Source organism: Macrobrachium rosenbergii, chromosome 2 (genome assembly GCF_040412425.1).
Source record: "Macrobrachium rosenbergii isolate ZJJX-2024 chromosome 2, ASM4041242v1, whole genome shotgun sequence".
In the NCBI taxonomy this organism is placed as follows: Eukaryota; Metazoa; Arthropoda; class Malacostraca; order Decapoda; family Palaemonidae; genus Macrobrachium; species Macrobrachium rosenbergii.
In genome coordinates, this window is record NC_089742.1 from 72,957,019 (window position 1) to 72,984,299 (window position 27,281).

The following is a 27,281-nucleotide window of genomic DNA, read 5'->3' on the forward strand; positions in this document are numbered from 1 at the left end:
ACCTTTTTGCACCTTACCATGACTGGAAATTTTGCAAAGTGCAAAAATACAAGTGTGACACCAAAAAAGCAAATATAATTATGAAAATCATATGAACTTAAAAGCAGGGAAGATTTCCAGGCTTTCAAGAACCACCTAGCCACAACCTGGCATTCCTCTTTTGCAGAGCATTTCAACACTTTTGGACTAATACATCAATATTTAATAAAATGATTTATACAATAAATTGTAAAAGATTTATATTTTCATATTCAAATAATGTACAGTAAATTGTAAAAGATTTATATTTTCATATTCAAATAATGTACATTCTTACATTTTAATATAAGTATTTAGTGTCCAGCTATTTTAGGAAGTGAGAGCTGTGCAAGGGAAAGAGAAAGATGGGATAACATTTATAGAAAGAAACAGACCAACAATGGACCCTGAAAAGCTGTTACTATTTCTATATACCACCTTAATGAATTAGAAGAAAAACAAAATGTTAACTTTAAGAATACTTTCTATTTACACAAATACAAAGATAACAATACATGTAGAATTTAAATAAAAAATTTTAACTTTTGATGTTTTCTATGTTGCACCACTTCATATCATAAAAAATCTGAGATAAGGCATAGTCTTTGATAAATCACCACACAAATAAAACGTAAATTTCACTGGAGAACTCCATCAAACTAATACAGTATACAGTGTACCACCTCTCCCAAAAGCTGTAGCACTATGTTTTAGGTACACATTATTATATGATATGCAATTAAAAAACAGCAAAGCAGGTAACTTTGTCACAAACCACCATCCAATGTTAAGTAGCACACTGTAAGTCGCCCACTTCTATTTTTTGTTTTTAAAAAACACAAATTTGGCACATGATTTCTCATAATACATTGAATGCAATTTTCAAGATGAACTTCAACTCACTTTTTATCTTTAAAAGATATCACCCACTGATATAAGAATTATGTAACGAGCGCAGTTGTACATCACTGACAGGAATAATGCAACAAAAAATTGATGCACTTACTCCCTTGCGCTCTCAGCCTCGTCTCAGAAACCATGTTTATCAATAATTGCTACACCTGCATAAGACCTCCCAATACCCATTTGTGCAGGTAGGAGTGTCCAAGTATCTGTCTTGGGATTATAAACTTCCACAGAGGCCAAATTTGATGTTCCATCATCTCCACCCACTACATATAACAGTCCATTCAGAGCAATCACACCTGAAATGAAACAATTATGGAGGAGTTAATGAAACAACTACTGTAGTTACTATGCATAATTAGAAATCCCAATAATAACACAATACAAGATCTAAAGAATAAAAAATTTTGACAAAGGAAAACCCTGTTTTTGGCAGCCTGCTGTGAACCTTCAAAGGGGTTACTAATTATGGTCCGCTCAGGGCTCCATAAGACAGACCAACCAATATCAAATAATTTTCTCAAACCTGGTCTTAGTCACGATAGTGCCTCTGAATTAACACAGTGATAGCCAGTATAAACGGGCTTATGCTCAGGGCAAGAGGAAACTTTCCCTTGCCTATAGCATTTGCCTGCTCTTTTCCTTTACCCTTTTTATACTGAGGTGGAAACAGCATGAAGATAAGCAATGATCCATACTACTTGCCAGGTTTGTATAAAAAAAAAAAAAAAACACAAATCCTCAAGCCTTTTTTGACTTGGAAAGAGGGCAAGTTTGAAAACTCTTAGTGGCTACCAAAAATATGTTTTTCCTTTATCAAAATCTATTTTTGATAATATAGCCACTGTTCATTCTTAAGAAGCATACAAGAGAAACTGACCAGTGATGAAATGGACTGGATCCTAATTAAGAAATCCCTTTGACCCATGTGAAAAATCAGTCCATGGCAAAGCCTTGCAAAATAATTACCGACCTTCTATTATTTAGGATACCAAATAGGGTTTAACAATGAAGGAGAGCAAAAGCAAGAACCTATATATGTTTTATTTTATAACACAAGAACCTATATATGTGTTATTTTATGAAGTTATAAAGTGACTTACCTAATTACGATGGGTAAGGATATAGGATTATTGCACCCCCTCCCTGGCCACATTTAAGAACTACCACGGCAACAAGAAGGCCCTTTGCTTTCAACTGAGGGAGGTGCCTATGGGGCTGGGATTTACCATACCACCTATTAACATATAGTGCAATCATAATCGCTTGATGTCTTGGCAGCAACATTCAAGGAACACTGCCTCTGATGATCACATAGTAAACCTGGAGATTTCTTCAAATAAAATGCCTCCAGAGAAACCCCATGATGCACTCACCCCCAGAAATCATGCAACCCAGGATGGGAGTGGGGTTCCACCTTTCTGATTAGGGATGCTTAGACAATTCTCGGCCCCTGTAGATAGAGTGGCCTGTTTGTGATAGGCTGTACGAAAAAAGGACCATCCAGGATGTTTGCCACAACATCTAGGTAAACCTGTTGTGCCTGGACCAGGCATAATGTTGTATCTATACTGTAATCTGTAGAAGAATAGGGGATTTCTGAAAGGCCAGGAGACAGTGATGGTTAGGTGTGTGGGTGATGAAATGTTGCCTCTGTCTAAGAGAGCTGGGATGGCATATGAGTTGTAGTTGCATTAGGAGTACTCAGCTTAGATACACACAGGGATCATAGAACCTTATTCACTAACTAGTAGTGAGAAGCCTTGCAGGTGCCAGTCTTTGCAATGTAAATGACCAGAGAAGGGAATTAAAAATTTCTAAATCTGAATCAATGCTAAATCCATAAAGCATGGGCTCTGCTATTGAAGCCTTGTAAGTTATAACTATAGTTGCAGCTAGGTGCTTGCCCTTAAACAGGTACATCAGATAATGTAGAACTCAACCAGCTCTCAGTGTGGAGGTAATTCAACCACATTTTCCATATGAACTGGTATTGCTGGATTGACCAGTTTTTTGTACCAAGTACCTCACACTGTTGTGGTGGCAGTATATTGGCTCATGTTAATGTAAAAAAAAATTATGTAATAAATATTCTAAATTCTAATACTGAATAAATTTTTATGAGTCATTTTTATCACTTCCAATAGTGTTAACAGGGCTCTTTCTCAAAGCAAGTCTGATGTGGTGAGAGGGATCACCCAGATGATAGATTTGGCTTGAATGTCTTGAACGTGCATTTAGTATAAACTGTGGTGACAGAACAAGAAATTAATAGAAAAAAATTAGATATAGTATATAATTTATTAAAGAATGTCATATGGAGCCATTTATGTTAATGGACCACATAAAGTGAATCATAAAAATATGTGTTTTAATCAAGGACTGACTTAGTAATCTTACAAGAGTGCACTAGGCATAATTTTCTCGATAAAAATAGTTTATTTTACTTGCCAAGAGTGTTGAAATAAACCATTCCTCTTGCTCCACACCTCTCAATTAACTTAACACTGTCTGCCTCCCCCTGCTGCCACGCCCCCCCGCCCCAAAGGCATATTTAGCACACAACATGGGGCCAGTGTACTGAGAGGAGGGAGAGTAGTGGCATTCAGCTGTTTTGACAGGGAGGATAGTAGAGAAGTAGTGGGAAAAGGTTGCTGGAAAATTATATGATAAAGGGTGTAGTGACACTAGTGTAGGCAAACATGAAAATTCTAAAAAGTGTTGTATGGTAAAATAAGGTAAAGAAAATGGAGGGATTACAGTGCGAGGTGGGGCAGCTAAGGGAGTCCCTAAGGAGGGTAGAAGTAGAAAATGAGCAGTTAAGGCAAGAGAATGAGACACTGAAGAGGATATGAAGAAATAAAGGAATCAGTTAGGGAACAGGTGAAGGCGTCAGACAGGAAGATGGAAGAGAAGTTAGAGAAGAAGACAGAAAGGATGTATAATGTGAGATTAGGATATGGAATTAGTAAGACTGAGGAAATTAAAGGGACACCAGGAATAGGACAGATAGAACTGACCCCAGACCAGGAGGATGAGGATAAGAAGATTGTAGGAAAGGATAGAGGTACAAAATATAGGAAAGAGAAACAAAAATTGTAGAGAAATGTAAGGGCAAGAAAAGGACCGAGATAGCATACATGTTGAATGAGAGTAGGGAATCACTAAATACACTGTCAAGTGAGGAAGGCTGCGCATCAGAAGTAAGTGCGGGAAAGGATGGTGAGATAGGAAGTCTGAATGACAAGGGAGCAAAAGAGGTACACAGGAGCATTGTGCTTAGGGAAGTATCCAAGACAGAAAAGTACTACAGTCTAACCTCTTAAAACTGGCATTCTGTGGTCTAGGAACTCCCGTGGTTTGGCTCGATTTTGAATCAGCCGCCATTAGTTCGTTGTTAGTAAGGAAACTGTGTGAAGTCAAATAAGTTTTTTATATTAACTTTAAATGAATAGATATATTTTTTTGAAGAGTCCATGTGAGAAGGCTCTACCAAGTCAAAACTTTAATCAAAACATTGAGACATTTGGTAACGCAAGAATTCCTTACTCTTGAGTGCTTGAAAGACATATGTGATACAGTCTTGATAATTCAATTTATATAGCTGTATATTTACTCATTTGATATGCCACCCATGGGATCAGAAAATGCTAGAGGTAAGAAGAGCAAGCATAAATCTTTATCTATGCTAGAAAAGGTTTCTATCCTTCCCCTCCCATTTGATAATGTTTAGTGTTCATTTTCCTCATAGATGGTGGTGTGCTTTGTTAAATGCAATGGGTGATTCCTGAAATTCATTCTTTATTTTTGTCATCTCAATATCCTCTACAATCCAAATATATGATGCCGAAACTAATAGCAATAATTATAAAGATAGTAAATTGAGGAGATGAAAGTCACCAATACAGTAATCTTCTTCAGATTCTGAGAAAAGTTAACTAGTTGACTTACGGTTAGGCTAACTCGGGAATGTAGGCTAAACGTATTAAATACAGTACACTATTTTAAAGAAAATTATACAATATGAAGTTATAAAATAATAAAGTGAAAATATGTGAGTAGTACAATGACAAAAAGTGGTGTCAGAACTTAGCCAAGTAGTAGGCTAAGTTGGCAACTAGGCTATTAGTATGTGGAATTAGCCTGCAAGACTATGTTTACATAGGGGGTTCATTTTTTAGGGGTATATTCTATATTCCAGGATTTTCTGTGGTCCAGCAGTGGCCTGGTCCCAAGGTTCCTGGATTCAAGAGGTTGTACTTATATCAAGTGAGAGGGTTATAAATGACTTTTGCAAGTAATATGAAAGATACTGCCTGGAGAAATATGGGGATACTAAGTGTCATTGGTTACAAGGATTTGGTGAGTTTCTGGAAGGTGGACTGTCAGACTAACAGTAGACTAGATTTTAAAAATCCACATGTAAAAGTCATGGCTCAGAGAGGACTGTGTACAAATAAATTTTCCTCCTGTCTGGGGCAGAACAGCAGACTACACTAAAATTGATTTTCTTGTCTGTTGTTGAAGCAGTAGAAATCAATAAACTCTTTGGTAAATTTGGGACCACTATGTAGAGTTCCACTGAAAGTTAGCTTTTTCTCAAAATTTTTGGAAAAAGTGTAGTGAAAAAGGTAGTTTACCCTTCATTTGTTCCAGTCTCTCTTACTATTACCTGACTGTCCAGGTCTGGAGACACACGCATTGGAAGTAAACGGTTCTTGTGTGTGGCAACTAACATCCATTCAGAAGAGGCTGCCATCCATCTCAACAGGAACTTTATTACACTGAATGAACCCATGAAGTGGATTGTTGACAAGTGCCATTTCTTTGCCTGAGCCATCCGTACAATAGACCGCATCCAATCTGCTGCCTCAGTCTTCCATTTAGAGGAAATTCAACAAGCAAATTTTTAGCATGTTTGAAGTGGACTGGAAGTGGTCACTTTCATTCAAACACTCACTGACTGCCCATACATAAGCTTAAATCTATAACAGGTAAGTTGTTACCAAAGGTATTATACAAGGTCATTCACCCCTTATTATACAGTCAATGAATTACTGTTAACCTGTTAAGCGTCGTAATACCCACGTAATACTACGTTTACTACGTTCAAGATCTAACTCTGCTTTTTAGCGCCTTCAACGGGATATTACGTTCAAGACTTTAACTCTGCTTTTCAAGCTGTCAGCCCCATAATAATACGTTTACTTGTATGGAAAATGTTGGAACATCATTTGGTAACACTCTCAGAACACGTAAGCTGTAATTGATGACTTATTTCCTCCTGGCAACTCTTTTCAGTTGGTCGCTTGATGCCTAGATGACTATTTTTTTTCAGTACGCTTGGGCGTTTTCAGAGACAACACGTTTTTGACGTCGTTCTCAATGAATGTCACAAAGAGGAGGCGTATGTCTTCAGGTGAGATAAATCAAATCCTAGACGAGGTGTCTGATACTGAAGACATATTTGATGATGAGAGCTCTAGTTCTGAATCCTCCATGATGAGGATATTGAAGAAACAAACTTTTCTTCCAATAGCGGAAGTGAAGATGACTTCTCATTGAGAGAGACTGGAGAGAGAGAGATTTACTTTTGTTGCTGATCCCCGTGAAATTTTCAGTTGAGGATAAAGAGAATCCATTAGAATTTTTGAGAAATAATTTGATGATGAAATCATTGATTACCTTGTGAAAGAAACAAACAGATTTGCAAATCAGTTTCTAGATGAGAATGTAGAACATTTGTCTCCACAATCACGAGTACATTGATGGATTGTGTGTAGCCCCCTGCTTTAGAGATTAGCATATGAAAGAATATAGAGATTAGCATACGAAAGAATAATAGTGCATGTATGTACAACACTTTTCATTCAGTATTTTGTAGTCTTATGAAATAAAATAATAGTAGTAGTAATAGTTTTTTATCCTATCATTTAATAAAATTCCTACTCTTAACTACAGTACGAATTATAAGCATAAAAATCAATATTAACTTTGAAAAACTATCATCAGTGATATGACCGCTAATTGCAAGAAAAAGCGTGACGGTACGTTAGCAGCGAGCTCATCCGGGGGGGACGCTTAACAGGTTAATAATATTCTCTAACATTTTCCCCTCTGAATCCCATACACCACCAATCCAAAAGAGGTTTACGAGCATTGAAATCACACAAAGCAGGATAGCAACTATGAATTATCAAATTTGCAATATCATATTCACAGAAACCACATCTGCTAGGAAGGCAGAGGGACAAATGGTCAACTGTTTGTCTAAAATTACATTAACAGCTATGGCTTGTAAAGCAATGACAAATTTTTAATTAATTTGTATTTTTCATAGCTAGCAAACCTGTGGTCTTAACGTAAGGACAGACTTACCTTTGGTGGGAGGAAAGAAAGTCATGAACCGACTGGTGGTTCAGCACACCTGGCTACACTTCCTGGCTAAGGGAAGGCAAAGGAAGGAGACACAAGTCTCTGAACTGTTAGATAAATAGTATCAAACAGTCAGACTACTAGGATAATACATAATGTGGAGAGACATTGTACAAGAGGAAGTTAAAGAACTATATCTGTAAAGACAACATACATACCTACATTAGCCACTAATTTGTTTGTTATTGTTCCTCTCTCCCCTTGTTAGAGAGAGGAAGGGCTAGTTTCTGAGAAGAATTATTCATGTATATGAATAAAATATACCCAAAAAGAATGGCCACTTACTCACCTGTATCTTACCAGTTCCAGCACATAATGGATCAATCCTCTCACTGCCCGCCAGTAGAGAAGAAAGGGGAAACAGAAAAGGAAAAAGACCAGTCACCTCATTGATTCTCACTTCATACCATCATCTTAGGTAAGATACAATCCATCCTGCCAGGGGCACTGGTTGAGCTACACACCTTGTTGAGCAGCCACCACCAGATTGGAACTTCAAAAGTTCAAGTGAAGTTGCAATACATTACTACCCCATTACTATTCTCCTTGCATTTTAATACATCTTATCTATTCATTAATTTATTAATTTCTTTTTTCTTTTTTAACAAGTAAGATCTCCTCTTTTTGTATTTCCTTTACCTCCTCTTACTTCTTCCTAATGAACACCATATTGTTTGGAAGCTTGATTTTCAATTAATGGCCAACGTGGGCTTGTTCCATATGTATTGGGTTCATCTTCTGAATAATAATAATAATAATAATAATAATAATAATAATAATAATAATAATAATAATAATAATAATAATATATGGCTGCTGTGGCAGAGTAGTTTAGCTCATCGATGGACTGGTTAAGCAAGATTGGGGTGGTCAGTCGTTGGATGAGTGACTGCTCTCCTTGGCGTTGGTTCCTTGGGAAAGGATCTTTACCATAATTTTCTCAGTCTACTCAGCTGTAAATGAGTACCTATTCCTGATGGGGTAGGGTCCAGCTATGGGTTAAATAGCAAAACTCAGCAATGATGGAGAGAAATGAAAGAATAAACAACGACGTAAATGGAACCTCTGGCAACAGAGGAGCTTCGTCCGGCAGCCAGGTACACAACCCAATCGATGGGGAGGATGGTCAGGTACTTGGGAGGTTGTCATCTAGCAAATGACCACCACAACGAGAGTAACCAGCAACCAGAGACTGGAGCTACAGGGGCAAACCAGAAGAAGAAATGGACAAGAGAAGAAAATAAGGAAATATGGAGATGCTAATCAGAAGCAACCCGACAGAAAGAGGAAACAGAAGAAAACTGGTCAACACCTGGAATGAGGGAAATAACACCCCTCAAACAGAAGAGAGAGGCTGGCAGACCAAGTAAGGAACATAAAGAAAAAGAACTGGCTTTCCACAACAGAAAGGGAGGAACTGGAAAGAGAAATAATGCCCAGCAATGAAGGACAAGAAGACGAACTAAGAGATGATGACAGAAAACGAAAGGAATGATAAGCTACCAAACAGCGACACATGAGGAAACACCGATGATGTAATAGAGAGGACTGAATGATTGGAAAAGACCAGACAATGGATGGAACCAGATACAGAAAGAACAAAGATCCCTTCCATGAAAGCCTACAACACAAAGAAACTAAGGGAAAAAAAGTGAAGTTCATGAAATAATGAGACTCATCCGCACCACCAGTAGCACAGAAACAAATAATCTGGCATATGCAGGAGCAAGACTTGTAGTAGAACTCATGGGGATACACATACCAACACCATCATCACAACTAACCCACCAGTAACCAAAACAACAACTCCCTTGGAAAAGGCGCCTGGAAAAACAAATCATGGCGATGAGATCCGACTTGAGTAAACTGAAAGAGATGGCAAAAAAGAGGCTAAGAAGTAAGAAAACAAAAGAGGAACTGAATGAGAAATACAAAGTAGAGGAGAAGGGACTAAACAACACAATAGAAGATATAAAACAGAGGCTTAAAGCCAAAGCACATAAGATCCAACGGTACATGAACAGGAATAAAGGATACCAACAGAACGAACTCTTCGGAACCAACCAGAAAAGACTATACAGCCAACTACAGGGGAAAGACAACCACCAGGAAATTCCTGAAGCCGAACCAAGTAAGAGACTCTGGGAAAACATATGGAGCAATCCAGTATCACACAATATCACACAACAAACATGCAACATGGCTCCAGGAAATCAAGGCAGAAGAAATGGGGAGAATACAACAAAGATTCACAGAGATCACGAAAGACACAGTCAGACATCAACTAAAGAAAATGCCCGACTTGAAAGCCCTAGGTCCCAATGAAGTCCAAGGATACTGGCTCAAAGTATGACATTTCTAAAATAAAATAAGGTTTTATATATACTTACCAAGTAATTACATAGCTATTAGTTTCTATTTACTGGCAGCTAAAATTTTGAAATTTGCAGTAGCTCTACTTTTGTTTTGGCTAGGCAAGTGACCCCGCCCACTTTCGGGGTAAGAGAGGAACCAGCTTAGCAAACGATCTCAATATGTTTATGCCTTCCAGCCATGCGAGGGGAGGAGGGAGGGCATTGATCATGTAATTACTTGGTAAGTATATATAAAACCTTATTTTATCATAAAAGTGTCATTTTTATATATGCTACTTACCAAATAATTACATAGCTGAATCCCACATTATAGGAGGTGGGACGCATGGGTTACCTATCCTAATACATTAAAATTAGTAATGTAAAGAAATAGAATGTTGCTAGCATTAGTCAAAATGCTTGCTGGTCCTTAACCTGTTGAGAGAGCTGCTACAGGAAAGTGCTGCCTCTGGATGGCACTCATCTCAATGTATAGCGGCATGGTGGTATAGCCAGGAGTCGCCTGCTACAGTGCGATTTCTTTGTTGCAAAGGAGTGTCCGATTGCATACAAAGAATAATCAGTTCGCCCCTGCCCTGGGCACAGTACCAGAAAAAACACAACCAGGGATTAAATAAAACAACACACAATCGCCTACAGCCAAAATTACAGCATACCATTACCCAACCATTGTGGATAAAAACTGGTGAACACTCCCAATACCAAGTACCCCGAGGCTCCCCTCCCCTACGACTTGATACCATGAATCAAGACGAAAAAATAGGAAGGATGAAGCAAGCTTCTTACACTCCTCCCAACACCATACCAGCAATTGAAATAGGCCCCCAGATACTGCAATTTTCATAGACAGTTTCAATGTCACGCAAATAATGAGTTGCAAAAACCAATTTACATTTCCAAAACGTTGTTTGAATGACAGAGGCAATACACAAATTATGCCTAAAAGCCAGGGACATGGCAACTGCCCTTACTTCATGCGCTTCGACTTTCACTATGGGCAACCTATCTTCGTCAATTTGTGAGTGCCCTTCTAGAATTAAGTCCTTGATGAAAAACAACAAGGCATTTTTCGAAAGAGGGCGAGAAGGATCCTTAACTGAGCACCAAAGGTTGCTCGATGGCCTGCGGATCTTTTCCATTCTCAGTAAATAGTATCTTAATGCCCTTACAGGGCAAAAGGTTTCTTCCTACTTCGTCAGGACCTAAGATCTCTATCAAATTTTTAACAACGAATGAGCAAGGCCAAGGGTTCGCAGGGGACTCATTCTTGGCTAAAAATCCTAAGGTAAATGAGCAGATTGCATTACCTTGAGAGAAACCAACCTTTTTATCCAAAGCGTGACGCTCACTGACTCTCTTGGCCGTCACTAACGCTACTAGGAACAGTGTTTTCCTAGTAAGGTCCCTAAGGAGAGACATTGCAAAGGTTCAAAGCATGGTTGCAATAGCCACTTCAGTACCACGTCTAAATTCCAGGCAACTAGCCTATCATCTTTTTGCTTGGTCATATCAAACAACTTGATAAGATCAGAAAGGTCCTTATTAGAGGAGAGATCTAAACCTCTATGTCTAAAAACAGAGTGCAACATTACTTTGTATCCTTTAATGGTTGAGGTGGAAAGGTTCCTGGCAGACTTCAAATATAGAAGAAAATCACCGATTTCTGCTATAGATGTTTTAGAAGACAAGATGTTGTTTCTCCTGCACCAGTCACAGAAGACTGTCCACTTGGCTTGGTAAACTTTGTTCGAGGAAAGTCATCTACACTGAGCAATAGCGTCCACAACTGCATTTGAAAATCCTTTCACTCGCACCAATCTGAAGACAGTCTGAATGAGGTCAGAGCCAGAGTGGACAGTCCTTGATAGAACCTTCTGAAATGTGGCTGTCTGAGTAGACTGGGTTTTTGAGGTAATAGTCTTGGAAAATCCACTAGAAGCTCCAGCAAATCTGGGAACCATTCTCGGGCTGGCCAGAATGGGGCTACTAATGTCATCTTTATGTTCCAATGACTTTGGAGCTTGTTTAACACTTCTCTCACCATCTTGAATGGGGGAAAGGTGTAAAGGTCCATGTTCGACCAATCCAGAAGCATCGCGTCTGTTGCCCAAGCTTGTGGATCTGGCACTGGTGAACAATACAGGTGGAGACGATGATTTTTTGCTGTTGAAAACAGATCTAGAATCGGTCTTCTCCACAGTTTCCATAACTCTATGCAAACTAAAGGGTCTAGAGTCCACTCCGTGGGGAGAACTTGTCTTTAACGGCTGATTTCATCTGCTAAAACGCTGCATTTCCCTTGAATGAATCTGGTCAGGATCTGGGTTCGATTCTGATCCGCCCAAATGAGAAGGGCTCTTGCTGTTTGGCAAAGGGAGAAAGAATGAGTTCCCCCTTGTTTTCTTATATAAGATAGAGCTGTGGTGTTGTCTGAATGGACAGACACTGTCTTCCCAGACACCTCTGATGCAAACACTTGCAATCCCCAGTGAATTGCTGTCAATTCCTTCATGCTGATGTGCCACTTCATCTGTTCCGAAGTCCACAGGCCTGAAACTTCTTTGTCTCCCAGGAGGGCTCCCCAACCTAGGTCTGACACGTCTGAATAAAACACTAGGTCAGGTTCAGAGGGAGAAGTGACTTCCCTCGAGAGAGCTTGTCTCTTGAATTCCACCAGGCCAGATCTTTTATTTCCTTCGTTATCAGAAAAACGAAAGAACCCGGGTGTTTCTTCCTGTTCCAGTTGACTTTCAGGAAGAACTGTAGGTTTCTCATGTGAAGCCTTCCTAGGGACATGACCTGCTCCATGGACGAGAGTCCCCAACAGGCTCATCCAACTGTTCACAGAACAGAACTGAAGGGCGAGAAACTTGTTTATCTTCTGAAGGCAGGAGTTTATCCTTTGGGGGGAGGGAAAAACCCAAAAACTCTGAGTTAATCCTCATCCCCAAATAAGTTATCTCCTGAGAAGGAGTCAGTTGAGACTTTTGGAAATTCAACAAGAGGCCCAAATCCTTCGACTGGGAGTGAATAAGCCAATCATCAAGATACGAAACATTGACTCCCATCAGATGTAGCCATTTTGCCATTGGGGCAAGAATGCTTGTGAATACCTGCGGGGCTGTCGACAAACCGAAGCAAAGGGCTCTGAACTGGTACACTTTTTGCTGGAACACAACCCTTAAAAGCTTCCTCAAATCCCGATGGATTGGGACATGGAAGTAGGTGTCTTTCATGTCTATCGAGATCATCCAATCCTCCAAACGAATGGATGCAAGGACGGACTGGGACGTTTCCATCTTGAATTTGGTTTTCTGTACATACAAGTTCGGAATGCTTACATCCAGAGTTGGCCTCCAGGCCCCCGATGCTTTAAGGACTACAAACAGTCAATTGTAGAACCCCAGAGATGAGGTGTCCTCGACTAGTTCAACTGCTCTTTTACGAGGAGAGCTGTCACTTCTTGGGAGAGGGCTGAAAACTTCCCAGAGTTTGCCGAGTAGGTCGTCAATAAAACAAGCTTGTTGCTCAAGGGGGGTTTTTCCAGAAACAGGATTGAGTAGCCTTCTCTTAGAACTTGGACAATCCCACCCTCCGCTCCTCTTGCTTTCCAACGCTCCCAGAAAAGTAGGCGCCTTGCCCCCCAGGTGTGCGGAGTACTAGATCCTCACTTATGTGCGGTAGTTTGTAGAAGGACCTCTTGATAGCTCTGGGGGTGAAAAGAGCGTTTCCACGAGGTCTGGGGAAGCCTCTTTGTCTGCCTCTACCCCAAGAGGGCTGGGGCTGGATAGGAGAAATTGTCCTGGGGGGGAAAGCCAGAGATTCTCTAGACCGTCTTGATTGTGTGAGGAGATCCTGCGCAGATTTCTGTTGAAGATCAGTTGCAATCTGTGGCACAGTCGATTGGGGGAAATGGTGCTTCTTGTCCAGAGGCGAGAAAAGGAGTGCAGACTTCTGGGAGGGAGAAGCTCCCTTCGTGGTGTATGAACACCAAAGCTTCCTTTTCTTGAGGATATCCATTGCAAAAAGGGAGGATAACTCAAAAGAGCCGTCTCTAATATCCTTATCTAGGGAAGAGATGACTCCCAAAAAATCCAAGAAGTCTTCAGGGATATGAGGGCACTCCTTCACTTTACGAGCAGGAGCTCCTACTGCCCAGTCGAGAAAGCTGAGCACTTCCAAGACTTTGAACAAATGACTGATCAGATGGTCCAATTTCGAGGACGAGAACATAATCTTGGCTGTATTGAATGCCGACCGCCTGGAGGAGTCAACTAAACCGGAGAAGTTTCCCTGGGAGGAGGCAGGTGCTCTCATGGAAGGAGCCTCTCTGGTCGCATACGAAAGATATCTTCTCTGTGACAGCCTAGATGGAGGGCAAGAAAAGGAGGTTCTTCCATGTTCCCTCTTGCTCGGGAGCCAGTTCTCCACTTCAGGGAGAGCCTTCTTAGCTGAAGAGGACAGTACCATTTTAGGCAGTCTTGAAGAAGGCTTTGGGTTATCCATAATGTATGTTGAAGCCGGAGATGCAAGAGATAAGTGATCAGGAAAAGTCACCAGCAGATAATTGAGTAAGGAGGCGTATGTCGATGGAGGGGAAACAGGGTCCGCTACTTCCTCTTCCTCTGAGGAGATTGGTGACAGATCTGCAACAGCCTAGGGGACTGATGGGGCTTTCTGAAATAAGCCCAGGATATTGTCCAATTTGCGTTGGATCGACTGAACAGAAGGATCCAAAACAGAAGGCGCAACTATCGTAGCCGGAGCAGGTAGAACCAAAGAAGATACAGGCTCTGCTGAAGAAACGGATGAAATTGGACGCTTGGAAGCGGCATTAACCTTGGGCGTCAAAGGAGCGTTTTGCTGCAAGAGGGAAATGGGCACCAAGGGGCGCTTGGGCGTTGATGGAAGCTTCGGGGGCCAATGAGTGCACAACTGATGAATGGCACTCAGAGGGAGCCACAACAGAAGCAGCACCATGAACCACAGGAGAAGGAAGATCTGGCGCCACTGGGCGCTTTGGTGCCACAGACGACTTCTCCACCAACGAAGATTCAGGAACAGCAGCTTGTACAAGTGCTACAAGCACAGGAGTTGGGCGTATGGGCACTGGAGAGCGTTCCGACATCACAACCTGTCTCGGCAAGTCCTCCGAAGCACAAGATGCGTGCTTAGAAGGTAGAACTTGTCCCACTAACGCTGGTTGATCCTGGGAGAAATGTTCTGGACTGTATCAAAAGTTACAGGAAGGAAGACGTTCTGGAGAAGCCTCTTTAGCCTTCTTAATCCGAACAGCAGAAGGCTGAGAAGCACCCATGGCGCGTCTTTTCAGAGGACGAGATTCGCCTGGCCATCTGCGCCTAGGACTGGAATCACTGCTGGAAATACTAGAGGACAGACCATCCATTTCCACAGAGACACCTTTCCAGCGGCAGTGTTGTAACCTGGGAATCAGCAACAGGTACAACTGAGGGGGAGACTGCCTGTGGGCAGACCCCACCGACCTCCTTTGGGCTGCCAGTTTGGCTCCTCCCAAGTTTAGGGGAGTTTGCCAGGGACCTTGGCCTAGGAGAATTGGTGGAACAGACAGCCACCTCCTCCACTAACACTTCACTATCACCTTTCACATTCACTTTGTCCATTAGGACTTTAACATATGCACCAATTTTTTCCATCGTGTCGACGAGTAATCCAAACTTAAGATTAATCCTCAACTCAAGGCTGGCAATGAGGTCAGGATCGGGAATAAGGGAGCCAGGGTGGGGAGTAATCGGTACAGATTGGACATGGAATCAGGTGGAACAAAAGATAAAGAATCAGAATTATCAGACAAAGATTTTGCCGACACCTGACTAGCTAAAATCTTCTTACTATTAGCTCTAGCCACTGCTTTTCTCTTTTTAACCCTGTCTAATTTCGTCAAATGACTATTCAAGGTCTTCCACATTTTCGGATCCCAAGAGACACACTCATAACAGGTCAATTCAGGGGAACAAATCTGACCCCTGCAAGAAGTACAGAGTATGAGGGGTCATAACATGCTTTAATCAGTCTTGTATTGCAGCCTTTAGTGCAATACTTAACACTGTGAGAGCCCGAGTCAGACATGCTGACAAATCGAGTCAAAGAAAATCCAAATAATTGTCAAATTCAGCAATATTAGTCTTCAAAGAAAACCTGACACAAACTAATTGTGCCGAAAAGGCTACCATAAAGCAAATACTTCACCAATGATCCAAGATCAACAAAGAGAAATTTCAAAAAACAGCTGCTGCCAATCACTGTAACCATAGCCATCCGCTGGTAAAAACATATTGAGCTCGTTTGCTAAGCTGGTTCCTCTCTTACCCCGAAAGTGGGCGGGGTCACTCACCTATCCAAAACAAAAGTAGTGCTACTGCAAATTTCAAAATTCTAGCTGCGGTAAATGAGAAACTAACAGCTATGTAATACTTGGTAAGTAAGCATATATAAAACTTCAAGGCCCTACACTCACGAATAGTAAAACAACTCCAGCATTGTATCACAAACCACCATGTGCCCAAATGTGGATGACCACAGGGAGAACATTAGTACAGAAAGACAAGAACAAGGGAAATATAGCAAGTAACTACAGGCCTATCACCTGCCTACCAATAATGTGGAAGTTGCTAACAGGTATCATCAGTGAAAGGCTACACAACTACCTAAAAGACACAAACACCATCCCCCATCAACAGAAAGGCTGCAGAAGGAAGTGTAGGGGCATAAAAGACCAGTTCCTAATAGACAAAATGGTAATGAAGAATAGTAAGAGAAGGCGAACCAACCTAAGGATGGCACGGATTGACCACAAGAAAGCCTTCAACATGATACTGCACACGTGGCTAACAGAATGCCTGAAAATATATGGGGCAGAGGAAAACACCATCAGCTTCCTTAAAAATACAATGTGCAATTGGAATACAGTACTTACAAGCTCTGGGATAAGAATAGCAGAGGTTAACATCAGGAGAGGGATCTTTCAAGGCAACTCACTGTCCCCACTACTCTTTGTAGTAGCCATGATTCCCATGACAAAAATACTGCAGAAAATGGATGCTGGGGACCTACTCAAGAAAGGAGGCAACAGCATTAACAATCTGATGTTCATGGATGACATCAAGCTGTATGGTAAGTGCATCAAGGAAATAGATACCCTAATCCAGACTGTAAGGATTGTGCCTGGGGACATCAGGATGGAGTTTGGAATAGAAAAATGTGCCTTGGTCAACATGCAAAAAGGCAAAGTAACAAGGACTGAAGGGATAAAGCTACCAGACGGGAATAGCATCAAACACATAGATGAGACAAGATACAAATACCTGGGAATAATGGAAGAAGAGGATGTAAAACACCAAGAGATGAAGGACACGATCAGGAAAAAATATATGCAGAGACTTTAGGCGATACTCAAGTCAAAACTCAACGCCAGAAACATGACAAAAGCAATAAACACATGGGCAGTACCAGTAATCAGATACAGCGTAGGAATAGTGGAGTGGATGAAGGCTGAACTCTGCAGCATAGACCAGAAAACTAGAAGACACATGACAATACACAAAACACTACACCCAAGAGCAAATACAGACAGACTATACATAACACAAAAGGTAGGGGGTACAGGGCTACTAAGCATAGAGGACTGCGTCAACATCGAGAGCAGAGCACTGGGGCAATATCTGAAAACCAGTGAAGACGAGTGGCTAAGGAGTGCATGGAAAGAAGGACTGATAAAAGTAGATGATCCAGAAATATACAGACACAGGAGAATGAAAAACAGAACAGAGGAATGGCACAACAAACCAATGCACGGACAGTACATGAGACAGACAAAAGAACTGGCCAGTGATGAAACATGGCAATGGCTACAGAGGGGAGAACTCAAGAAGGAAACAGAAGGGCTGTTAACAGCGGCACAAGATCAGGCCCTAAGAACCAGATACGTCCAAAGAACAATAGCTGGAAATAACATCTCACCCATATGCAGGAAGTGCAATATGAAAGATGAGACCCTATACCACACAGCAAGCGAATGTCTGGTGCTTGCACAGAACCAGTACAAAAAGAGGCATGATTCAGTAGCAAAAGCCCTCCACTGGAGCCTGTGCAAGAAACACCAGCTAGCTTGCAGTAATAAGTGGTACAAACACCAACCTGAGGGAGTCATAGAAAACGATCAGGCAAAGATCCTCTGGGACTATGGTATCAGAACAGATAGGGTGAAACGTGCCAACAGACTAGACGTGACGTTGATTGACAAAATCAAGAAGAAAGTATCGCTCATTGATGTCGCAATACCATGGGACACCAGAGTAGATGAGAAAGAGAGAGAGAAAAATGATAAGTGTCAAGACCTGAAAATTGAAATAAGAAGGATATGGAATATGCCAGTGGAAATTGTACCCATGATCATAGGAATGCTAGGTATGATCCCAAGATCCCTGAAAAGGAATCTGGAAAAACTAAATGTCAAGGTAGCTCCAGGACTCATGCAGAAAAGTATGCTATTAGAAACAGCGCACATAGTGAGAAAAGTGATGGACTCCTGAGGCAGGATGCAACCTGGAACCCCACACTATAAAAACCACCCAATCAAATGGGATGACTGTGATAAAAAAAATATGTATATACAGTATATATATATAATAATAATAATAATAATAATAATAATAATAGGGTAAATATATAATAATAATAATAATGAAGAGGGTAATGTCTCAATCACAAGACTTCCTACTACAGTACTATTAACAGCCAACTCTATCTTCTGACTTAGTGCTATCAGTAGATAGTGAATATGCTTTGCCCTCAGTGTTGGAAGGAATGTTGTAGAAATTCACTCCTTATTGCTTCACTGGAACTATGCATCTTCCCTCCCATGACTTGGCATAATTCAGCAGGTGATCTGCACCAAGGTGGAGACTTAGGATGCTATAGGTATTGTCAATATGCCAATCTCTACTTTCATTTTTAAATCTTACCTCCAGAGGTCTGATTACTAGAGGTCTATTTGCTGCCTGTCTATTGGGGTTTTTGCATACTTATATTTTGGATTGCTGTTAAGTTAAGGATTTGGATATATACTTTAAGGTTAATTCTTCTTAGTGGACTGAAACAGGAGTAAGTTGTAGGCCCCTGTATATATCCACAGTTTCCAGTTAAGTTACTACCCTACTACTATTCTCCTTGCATTTTAATACATTTTTATGTATTTAATAATTTATTTTTTCTTTTTTAATAAGTGGGATCTCTTCTTTATGTATTTCCCTTTACCTCCTCTTACTCCTTCCTAATGAACACCATATTCTTGGGAAGCTTGAATTTCAAGCCAATGGCCCCTGCGGGCTTGTTCCATATGAATAGGTTTCATCTCCTGAATAATAATAATAATAATACATATTTTTTCAAGTTAGTTTTAGAGGCAAAGCCATAAATTTGACCGGTATAATCCAACTTACTTAAATATAAAGATATGTAAAGCCTAAACAGAGTTTTTCGATCTGCACCCCTAGGCAAAATGTGATACCACCTTCAATATAGTCTGTGACTGCTTAACCCTGCTGGCAAGGTCATTTATATGAAGACCAAAGGTAAGTTTCATATCAAATATCACCTACAGAAATTTTACTTCATCTTCACATGGCATGATATCGTACTTTAAGAGGAGGATTGGTATCTCCTCTCTTTTCCTAGTGTAAATCTGATGGCTCTTGTTTTTCGAGGCAAAAACTTTAATCCCTCAGCATCTGTCCACTTTGAAGCTGCATTTATTGCAGTCTGAACCTCCCTGCAGGATTCTGCAGCAACAGATAGAAAAGTCACCTAAAATTAACTATCCTTGAGCCCCAGTTGGTAGGTGGTCCAGTAAACTGCTGACTGCTATTGTAAATAAGATAACATTTAGCACACTACCATGTGGGACACCTTCTTGTAAATACAGAGGAAAATGCTGATCTTATGCTAACTTTTACATAGTGATCTGATAAAAAAAATTCCTTTATGAAATAATACATATTGCCTGCAATGCCCTACGAAGCCAACTGCTTCAGAATACCCTTTCTCCAAGTGGTTTTGTAAGCTTTCTCTATATCAAACAAGATTCCAGTGCCTTGGTTTTGGATGGCAAAAGCAGTTTGGTTCTCCCTAGATAATGTTATCAGTGGGTCTAAAGTGCTTCTATTCTTTCTAAATCATAATTGCTTGTTAGATAAGATTTTTTTTTTATTTCCAAATACCAGAACATTCTCTTATTTACCATACTTTCACACAGCTTACATACACAACTTGTAAGAGCTACAAGCTTGTAACTCTTGAGTAAATTCTGGGTTCTTGCCAGGCTTGAGACTAGGGACTACAACTGACGTCTTCCAGGACTTCAGAGAAGTACTGAATTTCCCAAGTTCATTGCAAATATCCATGAGGAAGACCCTACTGGCCTCTGAAAGATGACTGAACATTTCATATCTAATAACATCCTCCCCAGGGGATGTTGATGAAGAGCTGGCTAAAGCATTCAGCGTCTCATCCATAGTGAAACGTACATTAAAAGCCTCTGGAATTATTGGATTGCGGTGGAACTACTGATGTGTTGTTCCAGAAGGGTATTGTATTTCGCTAGGCACTTTGGTATAAGCTTGCCAAACATCTCTGCCACTTCTTTAGGATCAATATCTATCCATTCTCCACCTTTAGTATGGGCAGTGGGTCTGGAATAAATTTGCCTTGCAATTTCCTGATCTTATTCCAGATTTGGCTAGACTGAGGTTTTGCTTAGAACTCTGAAATATACTTTACACATGGTAGTCTCTTACCCTTTTTTACTGTCCTTTCTGCTTTGCACAAGTTCTGGCATATGCTATTTTGTTTCCCTCAAAGGGTGGTCTTAAATATCTGCCTCTTACCCTTTTTACTGTCCTTTCTGCCTTGCACAAGCTCTGGCATATGCTATTTTGTTTCCCATCAAAGGGTGGTCTTAAATATCTATGGAAGCATGTTCTGGTGACTTTCCTAGCTACTGCACACTTCTGGTTCCACTATGAAACAGCTGGACGCTGTGGCAAACCTGCACTTCTAGATATACATTTCTTTGAACTATCTAGTGCTACATACTTCAGTGTAGTGCTGGTATGCTTGAATAGGAGAAGGGAAGTCCTTGGAATTGTTTTCAATGTGTTAATATCTCATATGAACTCCAGTCTGCTTAATCTACTTTCCAATTTGGGAGGCATGGGGATGGAGTATTATGACTATATTGCAAGTGTATGGACCAATGGTCGCTGCCACATATGACTACTGGTATTCTAGTGCAAGAGCTGAGCATATAGTCCCGTCTATGGCAGAAGAGGAATTATAGTATACATCATACCTTGTTGGTGATCCATTGTCCAATAAAACTATATCATTGCTACTAAGGAACTGCTCAATAATGTTACCCAATTTATCACATACATTACCTCCCCAAATGGTATGTTGTTCATTAAAATTACCCATTATTATGAATGGAGATAGTAGCTGGTCAATTAAACACTGATGATCAGAGACATCTAATTGCCTGTTGTTGCCAGACATATCACAGGGGTGATCTTCCAATCTCAGATGCACATATGCATAGACACAGAACAAAAAGTGACCTTCTTATCAATATGAATCTGCAGAGCACAAGCCTGAAGAATTGTGTCAGGTTGGTTGATGCTGCATTTTACAGATCTATGAATAATAAAACATGTGCCTCCACTAATCCTTTCTCCTGGTTGTGGGGGAGATCTGTATTTATTATAATTTAAACCAGGATTAAGTGCTTTGTCTCTCATTCTTGTTTGTTGGAGACATATTATCTTGGCCTCTGAATCCCCGATTAGTTTTTATTTGCGCAGCACTTGAAACAATATCAAAACAGTTCCATTGTATGACTGACATTATTTTTGTTCATGTTTTTTGAGTCCTCTTCCTTGTTAGATATGTTACTTTGGGATACTGAATTTATCTACAGCCTATGGATCTGTGGCTTTCTGTTAGTACCACTGTGTTTATCATTTCAATTTTTGCTGTTTATTTCCAGATCAGGATGGATCTCTATTAAACTTTTAATACTCAAGGCAATGGACTTCTTTGGTCTTACTGAAGCACCAGCACAATTCCTGTGGGTTCAGAAGCACCACAATTTTTATTTTAGTTGTAGGGAGACGGGGAAGGGGAAGATGATAGGGTTCTGTTCTTGAAGTTTTGAGGAGTGTGCTCTTGACTTGACAAACAGAGCACCTGGCCGAGAGGGCTGGGCCTCTATCTCAGGGAATGGAGCACCTGCTACAAGGGAGGATGCTACTATAGATTGGGTCCTTCATGGCATTAAGGGGTAAGAGATTTAGAGCTCTAGCATAGCTCTGAGTTTGTCCAATTTGTCATTCACACACGAACTAGACTAATATGCTCAGTATTTACTTTATTATGGCTGACTGCTCAAATTTACATTTTTCACATTTTTTACTGTTTTTACTGTTTGAGTTGTGATTTAAGTGACAGTTTGGAGCAGTAGAGCATAAACCATTTTCAGGGGCTGAGCAATTATAAACTTCAGTATCTTTACACTCTTGATGAGTGGCCAAAATTCAAGCAATTAAAACACAGCATAGGGTTTAGGTGGAAGGGTCTACTCTCACTCTTTCATTTTCAAATGTAACACAGGACCAGAAATGCCCAAACTATGGTCATTTACACATGCAGAGCCTTGGAACCAAGCTAAGGACTTTGACAACCCGGCATATTTTGTCCTCTTGAGTTCTGTCCCAAACGAATGTGACCTGTGCACTGGAAGAGAAGAGAATCAGCAACCTGCCACATCCCCAACATCGCATATCCCCCAACTTTTGGCCCTGCAGTGAGTAGGGACCTCGCAGTACATCCCACCACTCAGCTGGTTTCAAACAAAATGCCATTAGAACCTCTCTGAAAAGCACAAGGGAAAGTTGAGAAGTGTAAATTAATGTAGGTAACAATGAAGAATAGGATTAGGTGGGTCCACTAAGAAGTAAGGTGGCAGATCACCTATCTATTACCTACCCTAATTTGGTGTGCCGTGTTCAAGGTATAGGCTGGTATTAAGATAATCACTGCCATTCACAGGTCGTCACTGAAAGGGGAAGAGGAAAACAGGAAACTTTACAGAAGGAGAAGTGAAAAGGATCAAGTTTCCAGTTTAGCTGAAGCCACAGCAGAGATAGTAGGCATTATACTGCATACAGTCCATGCAGTGGATCCCCTTGCGCCCCCAACTCATAAAGGAATTGGGATCAGAAAGGTAAGAAAAGAGGATATCAGAAAAATGAAACTGATCTACTGAAAGCCAAAGACTAACCCATATGGTACTGTACATACCTGCATTTCTCCTACAGAGATTCATGTCTGCAACAGGGCTCCAGCCATTGGTGTCAGGGTTAAACACTTCTACACTTTTTCTAACCAATGGTCCATCATGACCCCCAACTGCATACAGCAACCCATCTAGAACACCAACACCTGAAAACATTTATAATTGAATAAATTTTGATAGTGCTTCAAATCCAAAACCAGTTAATTTATACCACTATTAGCCAGCTCACTCTGGGAAATTAATAATGTCCAGAGCCCACCCCTGCTCTATTCCAGAAACAAGTTTTAAAATGACTAACAACTGTGCTGTTAGTGAAAATGAGGTCAAAAGATATAATTTCTTGTTTCATAATGAGGTTCTAATTCCCTACCTCAAGTAATAATAAACCATTACAGTGGCACCTCAAGTTAACTGACAGTTCGGGGGTCTGCCCTTCCCGGTATGTAACAAAATCTGCTAAATAACAATGATTAGTAAATAGCAAACACAATACTGTACCCTGGAGCAACTTGCTTATTTGCTTCTGGTAAGCAGCAATCTCACACACAATAATCAATAGTCTATCCTAACTGGTATCTTGATATTTTCATAATTCTAAAATATTTATTCACTCATTCAATTTCAGATATATCTCTGCTAAACAAATTGCCTATAAAAATACATACAGTACAGTACCATACAGTTTACCTTAACAAAAATATAGCTGACCTCTATTGTTCTACCTACTCACTGGGTATGCTCACAAAATGTGAAAAAATCATGCATTATATGAACAAAAAACCATGAACATCTTCGTTTTAACATACTGTAAGTTACTAAACAATACGTACTAACTCTGCAGCGCTGCCACCCCCACTTCTCTCTCTGGTACAGTACAGTATCTTTATTGCCATTCATTTAATGCAGTACTATATGGAATTGTATATAATACAGTAATGTAGTGTGATACATACTTTTCAGTCTGTGTATGTGGGTGTTAACAAAAATATACATGGTTTCAAGATAAACTATGCACTTACTGTGCATTTGCTTCCCCCTTCCCCCCTCTCTCTCTCTCTACGTGCACACAGCCTGGCAAAATGCTAATTATTATGCATTCAACCAGGCTTACCAACTTAATGGCTTATCTAATAATTCATCACTATTTCTTATAATTAATAACCACTTACTATTCCAATGACTACTACTCAGCAAAAAACCAGTATAGACAGCAGCAAGAACTGACAAACATCTGAAGTGAAAACCAGCTCTCTGCGATGTTAGTTACCGTAACTATTACATGTTTCTTGCAATATACTGTATTTAATTATACAGAACTCAGCAAATGAACTTTGCTGTATTTAGCCATTTTAAAACTCTTGTGATATCTCATGACAGACCTACCAATATATGATGATATAATACACAACTAATAAATGAATGGACCAAATCTCAAGAAGTTCATACCTGCTCCACTTCTACGAGCTGACATTTCAGCTACAGACGTCCAAACATCTGACTCTGGACTGTAACACTCAACAGATGCTAAACACTGACGTGATGCGCCATCATAACCCCCAACCTTAAAAGTAACCAAATAAATGAGATAATTATTTTTCAGGATTAAAATAAAATCCACAGAACTAACAATATGTGGAAAATAATTACCTTCAATTTTTTCTGCCCTTAAAATGGAGTTAAAAATTGAATTAGAAAATTCAAATAACCCAACTGTTATTCTTGCTATCGTTTAGTTTTTGTTATATGTTCTTCATACCAAAGGGTGCAAACAATGCACAAAGGGAGTTGGCATCCCTTAATATCTCACTATAGGTTATGATGATGAGCTTATGGTTGAATGAATTGCTCTGAAATTTGAAGTAAAATTACTTCAACTCAATACAAGTAATGTTTGGCAAATCTTCAAAATTCAATGCCTAGTCAATTTCTTTTTTGCTGAATTTTTACTTTCCAAATACCATGTACTGGCACATATCTTTCTGAATTAAAATACACTATCCTAAATAAACATTTTTTCTGGATGTCCATTCCAAACAAAATCATTACCTGGACTCCAACCTGATCAGCACCCCTCATAAGCTGACGATAAAAGGCAGACAGAACTACTAAGTATTCCCATGCAGGGTACTTTGGACCTTATGAGGACCGCTGTATCTCACATAAAGAAAAAGTGTGTGTTGGTAAAATTTAAATGTGTAACATAAAAAAGATGGAGTAATCAGTAAGTATGGAGTTCTTGGATTGAATAATAATGGTGTCCCTTGTGAAAATGCATTCAGGACAGGGCTTGTCTGTTGGAAATATAAATGTGGTTTTCAAAGACATCCTCATAAACATATTTAGGAAAGGGGACATGGTACAGGAAAGACTTATCAGGTTATGCACTGGTACAAAACATGTAGGACCACGTTACTAGGTGTAAAATCGGATGACAAACAACTGGAAGTATATCCAATCATTATTTGGTTAAAACAAACAGTAACCTTGAGATAAGTGTTAGTTGGAGATGAATGACTGGATGAATAACAGCTATAATGTACTGTAATTAGAAAAGTGAGAATAGCAGATACAGGGAGGACTGATGTAAAACTATGTTATCACAATACAAAATATTTTTACACAAACATTAATAATAGCTCTAATATGAGCAACCATCTCCTAGCCACATGATCTTGATGGATCTTGAAAGATGAAAGATCCAACTGCACAAGCCAGGCCATGCTCCTGCATCCTTTTAGGCATCATCTCACTGCTCTGTGCCAACCTCAATCAATAAGTGTGTGGGGAAGAGAGGAAGGCTCATTGAATTTATGATTAATAATAGGTCTTTAAAAAATTATTTCATTCAGGCTTTACTCATAAATAGCCTGAGTTACAATTTAGGAGGAGGAGAGAGAGAGAAAAAAAACCTTCAAAGAGCGAACTGTAATTCAAGAGGTTCATCCATTCTCTGAATGATCTGACTTTAGAGCAATAGATGTAACATCTAGAACAATCAGGCTTCTGTAAAGCAAGATACTTATAATGGAAGTCAGAGATCCCAAAGACAGGTACTCCAAGCGTGCCAAATGATCTAGAAACAACGGTCATGAGGAAGATGAGGATGATTGGCCCATGACCTGCTGCAACAATCAGGCCCAATAAATAAACATCAAAAGTTTTGTACAGAAGAACTCTCAAGTGAAATCATGCAAATGTACTTTGGCAATATCAAGGGTCTGCTATGAGGAAGGGAGAGAGTTTCAGATTTAAGTATAAGCCAGTAAAGAGAGAGAACATTCCTGAGTCAACATAAAATTGAATTTTTGAGACTAGAAGAATCTTGCAATTTGTATGAAGTAAGAGCTAACAAGGAGAAGGAATGAAAGCTTGGATTTCTAGGGTAAGACATGATAGCTCTTACTAGACAATGGAAACTATCTTCCTTTGAAGAGCCAGAAAAACTCATTTCAAAGTTGTCATGGACAAACCCTACATCCATGACCTCCAAGGCAAACCAACCAACAAAGGCCAACTGATGGAATGAGAAACTTCACCTAATATAGAATGAAGCTCACCAACATACTTAGATAGCAGACACACCGTATCCATCTGGATTTCATAAGGGGTTGAGTGTGGCTGTACAGGACCAAAGTCATGTACCACCTTGAAGGTTTCATTGTACCTTCAGGAATCAATTTGGAAAAATAACAAAACTGTGGTAATTTTTATTTTTTGTTTGTATGCTTGGTATTCCAGTATCATTTTCAACCAATTCTGTCTTCTTCTCAAGGGACTGCAGTATGAATGTTGAACCCTCCAAGTCAGAAATCTCAAGTGAAATATTAATGAAGCACAGGCAAAATAATGGTACAGATAGGCATTGAGTTACATAGGGTTAGGTTCTTGCATACATGCTGGAATTACAATTTTGTTGTAAACTGGTTTGCATTTCAGTCTACAGGCATATATATAATATATATATGCTACCCCATACCCTAACTCCTTTTACCTACAGCATAACATGGTTTTATCACCATGAGTATATTTTAATAAAGTAACTTTCTTATCATTCTTTACAATAATGATTATATTCACTTGCTTTACTTGGAATTCAGTAAATTTGCCTTTCTATACTGTTGTGTTCCCTTACAATCAATTATACTTAGCAAGTAATGTAT

General features: G+C 39.9%; 1 protein-coding gene across 1 annotated transcript in view; it reads right to left on the bottom strand.

Annotated features, from left to right (window-relative positions):
- Positions 1–484: 484 nt before the first annotated feature.
- Positions 485–27,281, bottom strand: part of kel (kelch protein) — a 91,987-nt gene continuing 65,190 nt past the window's right edge. Inside the window, exons 10-12 of the mRNA XM_067120875.1 lie at positions 24,568–24,682; positions 23,127–23,267; positions 485–1,223 (exon numbers count right to left, since the gene is read on the bottom strand). Of these exons, the coding sequence (XP_066976976.1) occupies positions 1,048–1,223; positions 23,127–23,267; positions 24,568–24,682 (432 nt within the window). The 3' untranslated portion in view covers positions 485–1,047. The remainder of the gene's footprint in view (positions 1,224–23,126; positions 23,268–24,567; positions 24,683–27,281) is intronic.